The sequence below is a fragment of the Nerophis lumbriciformis genome, linkage group LG04, assembly GCF_033978685.3.
Source record: "Nerophis lumbriciformis linkage group LG04, RoL_Nlum_v2.1, whole genome shotgun sequence".
Classification (NCBI taxonomy): Eukaryota; Metazoa; Chordata; class Actinopteri; order Syngnathiformes; family Syngnathidae; genus Nerophis; species Nerophis lumbriciformis.
The window spans coordinates 53702580-53715855 of record NC_084551.2 but is presented as its reverse complement, the minus strand read 5'-3'; the positions used below and the strand labels follow the sequence as shown (position 1 = coordinate 53715855).

The following is a 13276-nucleotide window of genomic DNA, read 5'->3' as shown; positions in this document are numbered from 1 at the left end:
TGACGTCATCATCCCGAGACGTTTTCAGCAGGATATTTTGCGCGAAATTTAAAATTGCACTTTAGTAAGCTAACCCGGCCGTATTAGCATGTGTTGCAATGTTAAGATTTCATCATTGATGTATAAACTATCAGACTGCGTGGTCGGTAGTAGTGGCTTTCAGTAGGCCTTTAAATAGACACCAAGTTTACATTTGTAGCTCATCTGTTTCAAATGTTGGAGACAAAAGCTATTACAAGTGGCGGCCACATTTGATTGGCCGCTGTGGCGACCATACTTGCCAACCTTGAGACCTCCGATTTCGGGGGGTGGGGGCATGGTAGGGCGTGGTTGAGGGCATGGTTAAGAGGGGAGGAGTATATTGACAGCTAGAATTCACCAAGTCAAGTATTTCATACATATACATATATATACATATACATATACATATATATATATATATATATATATATATACACACAGGTAAAAGCCAGTAAATTAGAATATTTTGAAAAACTTGATTTATTTCAGTAATTGCATTCAAAAGGTGTAACTTGTACATTATATTTATTCATTGCACACAGACTGATGCATTCAAATGTTTATTTAATTTAATTTTGATGATTTGAAGTGGCAACAAATGAAAATCCAAAATTCCGTATGTCACAAAATTAGAATATTACTTAAGGCTAATACAAAAAAGGGATTTTTAGAAATGTTGGCCAACTGAAAAGTATGAAAATGAAAAATATGAGCATGTACAATACTCAATACTTGGTTGGAGCTCCTTTTGCCTCAATTACTGCGTTAATGCGGCGTGGCATGGAGTCGATGAGTTTCTGGCACTGCTCAGGTGTTATGAGAGCCCAGGTTGCTCTGATAGTGGCCTTCAACTCTTCTGCGTTTTTGGGTCTGGCATTCTGCATCTTCCTTTTCACAAAAAGCACAGATTTTCTATGGGGCTAAGGTCAGGGGAGTTGGCGGGCCAATTTAGAACAGAAATACCATGGTCCGTAAACCAGGCACGGGTAGATTTTGCGCTGTGTGCAGGCGCCAAGTCCTGTTGGAACTTGAAATCCCCATCTCCATAGAGCAGGTCAGCAGCAGGAAGCATGAAGTGCTCTAAAACTTGCTGGTAGACGGCTGCATTGACCCTGGATCTCAGGAAACAGAGTGGACCGACACCAGCAGATGACATGGCACCCCAAACCATCACTGATGGTGGAAACTTTACACTAGACTTCAGGCAACGTGGATCCTGTGCCTCTCCTGTCTTCCTCCAGACTCTGGGACCTCGATTTCCAAAGGAAATGCAAAATTTGCATGGTTGGGTGATGGTTTGGGGTGCCATGTCATCTGCTGGTGTCGGTCCACTCTGTTTCCTGAGATCCAGGGTCAACGCAGCCGTCTACCAGCAAGTTTTAGAGCACTTCATGCTTCCTGCTGCTGACCTGCTCTATGGAGATGGAGATTTCAAGTTCCAACAGGACTTGGCGCCTGCACACAGCGCAAAATCTACCCGTGCCTGGTTTACGGACCATGGTATTTCTGTTCTAAATTGGCCCGCCAACTCCCCTGACCTTAGCCCCATAGAAAATCTGTGGGGTATTGTGAAAAGGAAGATGCAGAATGCCAGACCCAAAAACGCAGAAGAGTTGAAGGCCACTATCAGAGCAACCTGGGCTCTCATAACACCTGAGCAGTGCCAGAAACTCATCGACTCCATGCCACGCCGCATTAACGCAGTAATTGAGGCAAAAGGAGCTCCAACCAAGTATTGAGTATTGTACATGCTCATATTTTTCATTTTCATACTTTTCAGTTGGCCAACATTTCTAAAAATCCCTTTTTTGTATTAGCCTTAAGTAATATTCAAATTTTGTGACACACGGAATTTTGGATTTTCATTTGTTGCCACTTCAAATCATCAAAATTAAATGAAATAAACATTTGAATGCATCAGTCTGTGTGCAATGAATAAATATAATGTACAAGTTACACCTTTTGAATGCAATTACTGAAATAAATCAAGTTTTTCAAAATATTCTAATTTACTGGCTTTTACCTGTATATATACATATATATATATATATATATATATATATATATATATATGTATATATATATATATATATATATATATATATATATATGTATATATATATATATATATGTATATATATATATATGTATATATATATATATGTATATGTATATATATATATATATATATATACATATATATATATATATCCATCCATCCATCCATTTTATATATATATATATATATATATATATATATATATATATATATATATATATATATATATATATATATATATATATATATATATATATATAACTGCATCCTGAAAATATGCAAATAAAACTGTGTTTAGATAATTGATACTTCAAACTTGCATAAATAAATATTAAGGAATATAACATAACTTGGCTTCTGAGAGCTTCAAAATGTAATGAATAAAATGCTTAAGTTGTTGATAAACAAGCAATTATTTTAATAATTAAATATGGTCATTTTAAATGAATTATTATGATAATTTAAAATTAATTATTTCAAATATGTTTATTTTAATGTATAATTCTAATGGCTGGATGTAAAAAGGAGTCAGAAAAAATACAAATAAAAATATAATTAATTTGGATGTTTTTAGCAAAATATAGTAAAAATGTATTTCGTTGTTTTTTTTTAAATTAATAAATATATTTATTTTTAGGTAAGATAAACATAATAATACAATTTATCTCGTCTGGATGATTTAGTTCTTGTCACCCTGTTGTCCTCCCGTCATGAAAAAAGGCTGTCCTCACTCAGGTCCGCATGGAGCTGGAGGGGGCGTGGCCTCCAGCTCCGGCTGAAAATCGGGAGATTTTCGGGAGAATATTTGTCCCGGGAGGTTTTCGGGAGAGGCGCTGAATTTCGGGAGTGTCCCGGAAAATTCGGGAGGGTTGGCAAGTATGGTGGCGACCCCAAGGGTCACCGGCGCGGGCGCCCTAGCTAAATCATTTAAGTATGCCCTGAGCTACACCTGTGCCAAATTTGGCGCTTTTAGACAAAAGTGAACGAAAATATCCCTAAGTGTCTCCAAAATGTCAAAGAAACGTGAAAAGTGTGCTGATGTCACAAACAAGGAAGGTGAAGCTGGGAAAGCTTTTTTTTTTAGTTTTTTGTGTCTGCTGCCAAGAAGCTGTGTGCAACATTGCCGCCACCTGGTGGTAAAGAGGCCAGCGTCACTGATGTTTTTGTTGTTTTTTTGCTCAGGTGATATTTGTCCTGTCGCGGCACTTCGTCAACAGCGAGTGGTGCAACTACGAGCTGTACTTCGCCCAGCAGCGAGCCATGGGGAAGACCTTCAGCGACGTCATCCTGGTGGTCAAGGAGCCCATCGACCCCGGCTCCCTGCCCAGCAAGTACTGCAAGCTGAAGAAGATGCTGAGCACCAAGACCTACCTGGAGTGGCCTCAGGAGGCCACCCAGCAGGCCTTCTTCTGGGCGCAGCTGAGGAGCGTCCTGGGCAAGCCCACGCCCTCCAAACAGGAGCGGAAGTCGTCCGCGGGGGGCCGTTCTCCGGCTCAGGGGGCCAGGAGGCCGTCTCCTATTGGGGCAGCAGAGAACATGAATGAGGACGTGTTCAAATGAAGCCTGAACTGGAGCCACTTGAAGACACAAAAGATCCGTCACGAACACGATCCCTGGCCTGCACTCCCACGTCGCACTCGCTGTATGCGGCGCGGTGACAGCTGCCACAATGTTTTCTTCCACGTGCAGACTATTGACTTCCACTGAGCCCTCTTCTTCACAATGAGCTATTCGAATCGTTCCTTCTCGAGCACACTTGGTACTTCTTTTTTCTTTTTTACATACGGAGCACAAGTTTCATGTTCATGAAGCGCATGAGGACATGAGCAATGTCTCATTAGTATTATGTAGTGAATCATGCACCCAATTCATGTGTTATTCATTAAATGCTGGACATTTTGTATTTTTATACCTTATTGTTGGTTTTGTTTAATAAAAAGGGACATGGCAAAACCTTATGGCAGTGTTTTACAACCACTGCGTGCCGTGACATACAGTCTGGTGTGCCGTCTAATTTCACCTATTTGGGTTAAAAATATTTTTTGCAAACCAGTTAAAGTACCAATGATTGTCACACACACACACTAGGTGAGGTGAAATGTGTCCTCTGTATTTGACCCATCCCATTGTTCACCCCCTGGGAGATGAGGGTAGCAGTGGGCATTTTTGGTGATTTAACCCCCAATTCCAACCCTTGATGCTGACTGCCAAGCAGGGAGGTAACGGCTCCCATTTTTATAGTCTTTGGTATGACTCGGCCGGGGTTTGAACTCACAACCTACCCATCTCAGGGCGGACACTCCAACCACTAGGCCACTGAGTAGGTTACCGGCTGGACAACAGCAAATTTAAGTCTTTGCTGGACGACAGCAAAGACTTACTGTGGAGCAAAGACGGCGTCCACAAAGTACAATCCGAACATGACGTGACAATCAACAATGTCCCCACAAAGACGGATAAACCAGTTGTTGTTGAGTGTCGGGGCTGTCTAGAGCTCGGCAGAGTAACCGTGTAATACTCTTCCATATCAGTACCGTATTTTTCGGACTATAAGTCGCAGTTTTTTTCATAGTTTGGCCGGGGGTGTGACTTATACTCAGGAGCGACTTATGTGTGAAATTATTAACACATTAGCGTAAAATATCAAATAATATTATTGATCTCATTCACGTAAGAGACTAGACGTATAAGATTTCATGGGATTTAGCGATTAGGAGTGACAGATTGTTTGGTAAACGTATAGCATGTTCTATATGTTATAGTTATTTGAATGACTCTTACCATATTATGTTACGTTAACATACCAGGCACGTTCTCAGTTGGTTATTTATGCCTCATATAACGTACACTTATTCAGCCTGTTGTTCACTATTCTTTATTTATTTTAAATTGCCTTTCAAATGTCTATTCTTGGTGTTGGCTTTTATCAAATCAATTTCCCAAAAAAATGCGACTTATACTCCAGTGCGACTCATATAGGTTTTTTTCCTTCTTTATTATGCATTTTCGGCCGGTGCGACTTATACTCCGAAAAATACGGATGGTGGCAGCTGGTAGCTAATTGCTTTGTAGATGTCGGAAACAGCGGGAGGCATCGTGCAGGTAAAAAGGTGTCCAATGCTTAAACCAAAAATAAACAAAAGACGAGTGACGCTAAGAAAAGGCATTGAAGCTTAGGGTTGGCTAGGCAGAACGAAACTAAGACCGAACTGGCTACAAAGTAAACAAAAACAGAATGCTGGACGACAGCAAAGACTTACAGCGTGTGGAGCAGACGGCGTCCACAAAGTACATCCGTACATGACATGACAATCGACAACAAAATAGGAGCGCAAGACAAGAACTAAACCACTACACACGGGAAAACACCAAAAAACTCAAAATAATTGTCTACTGATTTAATTGTTTAATGTTTTCTGCTGGTGGTGTGCCTCCGGATTTTTTCAAAAAAGGTTGAAAAACACTGCCTTATGGTATGTTTACAATGTAAAAAAAAAACACAACAAAAAAATGATAGCAAATATTTCAGAATACATTATTCTCCCCAGTAGTGTAATATTTCTGTAAATGTATTTTATTCTAATGATATCGCTCTCAAAGGATCGGCTCCTAAAGATCCATAAATCCTCCCTCTAGTACTGGGGTGTCAAACTCATTTTAGATCGGGGGGCCACATGGAGGAAAATCTACTCCAAAGTGGGCCGGACTGGTAAATTTACGGCACGATAACTTAAAAATAAAGAAAACTTCCGAATGAGTTATTTGTTTAAAAATAGAACAAGCTCATCCTGAACGTGTACAGATCATAATTTTGTTTGTTTTTTACACTTACATGTTGCGGTTAATAGTCTTCTATCTTTATTTGTCGTTATTTATATTTTCTGAATAAATTATGTGACAATGTTCATCAGTCAACTCATTGGTGTTCATTTTTTTCAATCTATCAAGATAAAAAAGAAAATCCTATCAAAATCAAATTACAGCTGTTTCTTTCATTCAAAAATTTCAGGTTCATTTTTATACTTCGCAAATGCGGGCCGGATAAAACCGGTCCGCGGGCCTGATCCGCCCCTCGGGCCGTATGTTTGACACCCCTGCTCTAGTAGCAGATAATCTGGTCCATTTTAGACGTCTGGTAAAAGCCAATAATAGCAAATATTTCAGTATACAGTATTCCCCCATTAGTGTAATATTTCTAAAGATCTATAAATCCTCTCTCTAATAGGATATAATCTGGTCCATTTTTAAACGTCTGGTACGTCATTTTCTACCTGGCAACACAAACACTCCACTGATTGGTTATCCATTTTTCGCTGCGCTTCCGCAGATTCGTCACTTTTTTTTGCTTCGTGTTTAATCATTTATAATTATACACTCTGACACATCCTCGTTGTCTTAAAAATTTATTTAAAAAACATATAAACGTCTCCCAACATGAAACCACGTTTACTTGTGGCCAATAATTGTTCGGTGCACTTTAAAAAATATATATTGTTAGCCTTTAGCATGGAGAGCTAGCCTAGTTTACCCACAATGCGACTAATTAATCATACTGTTTAATAATCATAATTCCATAAAGATGGGTCGATACTGACTGTGCACTTACTTTGTTCCAAGCAGACATGGATCAGATTCCGTTTAAATAACTTATAACTTATATAACTTATAACTTATAACAGACCAGCAGCGTTATTAGGTAAAGTAATTAAAGGAGTAGTTATGTGCGTAGTAATATTGACGTACCGATACCACCGATAACAGAACATTATGTCGCTTCTAAAATCACATTTTGATACTTTTAATACTTGAGTTATTTAAGATGACGTGTGTCATTAACAGAACCGCAGTGTAAAACAATTAAATCATTGATATCTTGTCTGAATGAAACGCGATTGGTGAGAACTACTTCTTCTTCCGCCGAGTTGTGCTCAATCATTCCGTTTGTTTATTTGTTTATTTAAGACAATTACTGGCAGTTACACGGCGTGCATCCTAACACTTGATATCCACAGTTTTTTTATTTTTATTATTATGGTTATTTTATCTACCAGACTATTTGAACTAAGTAGCGAATAGTCAGACCTGTATCGCCGATATCGGTCCTGTTTTTAACTCGGTATCGGATCTGGAAAAATATCAGTGGTATCGCACTTCACTACAAAGGTGGGCTCATTAATGAGCCGACAGGTGAAAAGCGCTCACCTGACGAGCTGACAGCAGCAGACTCCTCTCGGATTCCTGGTCAGGTAAGTTTGTGCTCGCTTGTCTTTTACTTGAACATTACGTGTAAAACGATATTTTGTGTGTGGAGGATTCTTTTTTTAAAAGCATTCAAATCAAATTTAAGATCGATTATATCAGAATAATTTACTAATTGGAGCAGTGGTTTCCACCGAGTACCAGCTGAGGAAACACTCGGCTCCCCAAGTAGCACCATAATGACCAACGGCAGAATACAGTAGCGTAGTAGGCCTAAGTATTCAATAAAAACGAGGTATATTTAATATTCTTGGCTAGTGCGAGGAAAATAAAACACTGTACTTTAATCAAGGGCTACCACTAGATCCCTGGTGTCCAAACCGTTCAGCCTGTACATATTACGTGAATATAGTGGCGATATAATTATTATAATTGGATATTAATAGTAAGTGAGAGTTCAACTCCTACCTTTTTACTTCTGTGACGACCTCCTTTTTTTAAATTGTGTAATCGGAAATATCAAGCAGGTAAAATGAGGCAAACCTGGATAAATTTGACTCCTTGACATTTTCCCATCATGCATTGCAATGGTTTTAAATGGGTGTCATTTTGAATGATGTGTTGTGGTCGGACATTTTTTTGATAATACGCACAAAGTTCTGTGAGCAGGTTGTGTTGCTTCGCAATGTTATTTTTCATTTTGCCATGACTAGGGTAGGTTGTTTGGAGTGGGGCATATAAGTAAATGCTGAGTGCAATTCATGGCCCTTGATCTGATTTTTTTTTTTGCTCACCTTGTCCACAACATTTACGTGCGTCTTGAAGGCCGCCGTGAATCTTCGCCTCGTTCTTCGGCTTGTCGAGCAGCGGTGATCTAAAATGAGTCAGCTGGAGAAGGCCATGGAGAGCCTCATCGCCGTCTTCCACTCGTACTCGTCCAAAGAGGGCGACAAGTACAAGCTGAGCAAAGGCGAGCTGAAGACGCTGCTGCGGCACGAGCTCACCGACTTCCTGGCCGTGAGTATCCTCGAGGACTCGAACAATTTATCTATTTATTTATTATTATTTTTATCAAAGCACAAGGAATATCCTTTATCGCTCACTGTAGAAGCAAATCTGTGGATTTTACTGTTAAAAAAAAAAAAGTGGCTGCTCACTCAGTTGCTATAATTTTACTGTAAAATATTACGGTGGATTTTACGCCGTGTTACTATGTTTCAAATAAGTTATTTTTATGATAAAATTCTGAAAAATGAGCTGCCGGGTTTTTTGACTGTAAAAATGACTGTCATTGCTTTACAGTGCATTACTGTACATTGAAAAATGGTACATTTTAATTATTTTTTTTTGTAAAATTCTGACTGAGTACTGAATTGTAAAAAGTACGCACTTTTATTTTATCCCTTGGAGAATTTTTTTATTTTTTTTTATGGTGGTTTTTACACAAAATTACTAAATTTATTTCAATGGTAACATTCTAAAAACAGAGCTGCCAGTTTTTTACCGTTAAAATATACGATTGTTTGTACAATGCTTTACTGTGAATAAAAAAAAAAACAGTAAATCTGAACTTTTTTTTACATTAAAATTCTGGGGAATGAGTTACTAAGTACTTGAGTGTAAAATGTCAAAAAAAATGTCCCTCAGAGGACAAAGATTTTTATTTTATTTGTTTAATTTATGGTGATTTTTGTACCGAATTACTAAAAATGTAAAAATTGTGCCACTGTTTTACGGTAAAATTCTGAAAACTGATGTGCCTGTTTTTTTACCGTAAAATATACGGTTGTTGCTCTGCATTACTGTAAATAAAATTAAAAAAAAGTACATCTTTATTACAGTAAAATTCTGGCAACTGAGTTACTAAACACTTCAGTGTAAAATAGAAGCACTTCTTTTATCCCTTGGAGAAAATACTTTTTTTTTTTTTTTTTTTCTTTTTTTTTTAATGGTGTTTTACACAAAATTACTATAAGTTTATTTCAATGGTAACATTCTAAAAACAGAGCTGCCCGTTTTTTACCGTTAAAAATATACAATTGTTTGAACAATGCTTTACTGTGAATTGAATTAAATTAAAAAAATCTTACTTTATTTGTATATAAAAATTCTGGCAAATTAGTTACTAAGTACTTGAGTGTAAAGTGTCTAAAAAAAAATGTTGTCCCTCGGAGGACAAAGACTATTTATTTATTTATTTTAATTTATGGTGGTTTTTGTACCGAATTACTAAATTAAACAATGGTGCCAACTGTTGTCCCTCAGAAGACAAAGACTGACTATTTTTTTTATTATTATTGTTTTGAATTTATGGTGATTTTTGTACCGAATTACTAAAAATGTAAAAATGGTGCCACGGTTGTTTTACGGTAAAATTCTGAAAACTGATGTGCCTGTTTTTTTTTTTTTTACCTTAAAATATACGGTTGTTGCTATGCATTACTGTAAATTAAAAAAAAATAATAATAAAAAGTACATCTTTATTAATTACAGTACAATTCTGGCAACTGAGTTACTAAGCACTTCAATGTAAAATTTAAGCACTTTTTTTATCCCTTGGAAAAAATACTTTTTTTAAAAAAATTTTATGGTGGCTTTTACACAAATTTATTAAGTTTATTTCAATGGTAAAATTCTTAAAACAGAGCTGCCAGTTTTTTACCGTTAAAATATACGATTGTTTGTAAATGCTTTACTGTGAATTAAAAAAAAAAAACAATCTTAATTTTTTTATATTAAAATTCTGGCAAATGAGTTACTAAGTACTTGAGTCAAAAAAAAAAAAATGTTGTCCCTCGCAAGGCAAAGACTGACTCATTTTTTAATTTTTTTTTTTTGTATTTATGGTGGTTGTTGTACCGAATTACTAAAAATGTAAAAATAGTGCCACTGTTTTACGGTAAAAAACTGATGTGCCGGTTTTTTACCGTAAAATATACGGTTGTCTCTATGCATTATTGTAAATAAAATAAAAAAAATAAAAATAAAAAGTACGTCTCTATTAATTACAGTAAAATTCTGGCAACTGAGTTACTAAGCTCAGCGTTTGTGGGTCTGATGGACCCGTTGCATTTTGTGGCTTTTAATGCCTCACAATCAAACACTTTTATGTTAAAATATCGAACAGATGTTTATTGGGATAAGGTAAACATCTGTTCAGTATTTTAACATAAAAGTGTTTGATTGTGAGGCATTAAGAGCCACAAAATGCAACATCAGACCCACAAACGCTGGCTGAATAACAACAATATGAACGTTACACAAAGGTTAAAGGATTGAGAAGCTGCTTCAGTTGGGGCACTGTACTTGTTTTGTTTTTACTGAAACATTTTACTTTATACCTATTTTTTGTTAATATTGTAAGTAATTTGTTATGTTTTTAATGATAGTGTGCGACTGCTGTTATGAACCCGGTTTTTGCACCTTCTTGGCCAGGCCACTCTTGTAAAAGACTTTTGATCTCCAATGAGTTATTTTCACATGCAAAATGTCACTCCCCTATTCTCTGGCCTCCAGGGCCGCAACGACGCGGCCACCATCGACAAGATCATGGCGGACCTGGACGAAAACGGGGACCGCCAACTGGACTTCCAGGAGTTTGTGGTCCTGGTGGCGGCGCTGACGGTCGCCTGCAACGACTTCTTTGTCGGCAGCTGCAAGAAGTAAATATGTCAATGCTCACAACCTCCACCCTATAATAAATATATTCAAACCGGTATTTTAAAGCCTATTTTATTTTAACACCGCACCATCAGTCTTTAAAGGGAAAGCTGAAGGCACCTGAAGTACACCAACTGGCCAGCAGATGGTGACAAAGACGCAGTTATCTCAGCAGTGTGCTTCTCGTTGTGAAGCTGTTCCTCAAAATATGACCACACGAGAGAGAAGTTCCTCTTCCGGTTTCCCAACACCCTTTGGCACGAGCGAGCGTGTCTCAAAGTGGTGATCGGTGTGCTGCTTCGCGTCACGTGCTCGCCAACACCACGCTGGGGGTGCGCCGTCTTGCTCCTTGACCCCCCAAAAACCGGAAGTAGGCTTCCATATCCTGGAAAAAGTGACAAAAATACTGTCTTAAGTGGTAAAGCACCCAAATTAACTAAAGGAAATTAAATAGTTGTGAAGAGAATTATATTTATATAGCGCTTTTTCTCTAGTGACTCAAAGCACTTTTACATAGTGAAACCCAATATCTAAGTTACGTTTAAACCAGCGTGGGTGGCACTGGGTAAAGTGTCTTGCCCAAGGGCACTACGGCAGTGACTAGGATGGCGGAAGTGGGGATCGAACCTGGAACCCTCAAGTTGCTGGCACGGCCACTCTACCCACTGAGCTATATACCTGTTGGGTTGCGTCCATAAGAAATAAAATGTATAAATACACATCAAATGTTTTTTTGTTTTTTTTGTCGTCATATTAGTGCCTTGCTCATTGATATGGTCAATTAGAAGTGTGGCCCACAGCACATTCTAGAAATACGGTTTAAAAAAAAAAAGTGTGTGTGTGTATATATATATACACACACACACACACACACACATATACATATATATGTGTGTGTGTATATGTATATGTGTGTGTATATATATATGTATATGTGTGTGTATATATATATATATATATGTGTGTGTGTGTATATACTATATATATATGTATGTGTATATATATGTGTTTATGTGTGTATATATATATTATATATATATATATGTGTGTGTGTGTATATATATATATATGTGTGTGTATTAGAGATGCGCGGATAGGCAATTATTTCATCCGCAACCGCATCAGAAAGTCGTCAACCATCCGCCATCCACCCGCCCTAACATTTAATCAGAACTGCATCCGCCCGCACCCGCCCGTTGTTATATATCTAATATAGACGATGCAAGGCATTAGTGAGGTTATAAAGCTTTTGCCTGTTAAAGAAAGGAGACTGATCCAATGCAGCACAGACATTCGCGTGCCACGCTGTCACGGCCCAGACGCACACCAGTGCGCAATCATATGGGAGCCGCGCTGAGCGCACCTCCAAGCGCTGCCGGCGACGGCCGGGTATGGTGCCGACGCTCCAGCGCCATCCATTTTCAGGGCTAGTTGATTCGGCAGGTGGGTTGTTACACACTCCTTAGCGGGTTCCGACGTCCATGGCCACCGTCCTGCTGCTGTCTATATCAACCAGGGCGAGCCCCACCCCTTTCGTGAGCGCACTGCGCGCGGAGTGACCCCTGTTACGAGCCCCTGCGGGGGTGGCGGGCAGGTAATTAAGCTGCTTACCTGCTGCGCGTGACGCCGGCCGCGGACGAGGCGGGGTGTCGGTGCGGTGGTGACCCTGGACGTGCGTCGGGCCCTTCTCGAGGATCGCCTCAGCTACGGCTCCCGGAGGGGCCCTCTCGGGGGAAGGGGCCTCGGTCCCGGACCCCGGCGAGGCGTCCCTTCTCCGCTCCGTAAAAGTGTCCATCTCTTCTTTTTTTTTTTCTTCTGTTGTGGCATATGCAGCAGGTGCCTGCTCGTTTTTCGTATGTGGGTAACATTTAACTATGTATATATATTTCCGAATTGGTTTAACTGCCACCCGCCTGAATCTATTTAAAATCTTTTTTCTTTTTTTTTCAACCGCCCGACCCGACCTGCGGATAAAATCTAATTTTTTTAAATTTCATCCGCCCGATCCGCGGATAATCCGCGGACTCCGCGGTTGTGCCCGCAAACCGCGCATCTCTAGTGTGTGTGTGTGTGTGTGTGTGTGTATATATATATATATATATATATATATATATATATGTATGTGTGTGTGTGTGTGTATATATATATAAATAAATAAATAATAATAATGATAAATGGGTTGTACTTGTATAGCGCTTTTCTACCTTCAAGGTACTCAAAGCGCTTTGACACTACTTCCACATTTACCCATTCACACACTGATGGAGGGAGCTGCCATGCAAGGCGCTAACCAGCACCCATCAGGAGCAAGGGTGAAGTGTCTTGCTCAGGACATGA

At 38.8% G+C, this 13276-nt stretch overlaps 1 protein-coding gene across 1 annotated transcript in view; it reads left to right on the top strand.

Moving 5' to 3' along the window:
* The window catches only part of tlr18 (toll-like receptor 18), a 46849-nt gene extending 35904 nt beyond the window's left edge, over positions 1-10945 (top strand). Inside the window, exons 4-6 of the mRNA XM_061958815.2 lie at positions 3263-3628; positions 8156-8296; positions 10796-10945. Of these exons, the coding sequence (XP_061814799.2) occupies positions 3263-3628; positions 8156-8296; positions 10796-10945 (657 nt within the window). The remainder of the gene's footprint in view (positions 1-3262; positions 3629-8155; positions 8297-10795) is intronic.
* The last annotated feature ends 2331 nt before the right edge of the window (positions 10946-13276 follow it).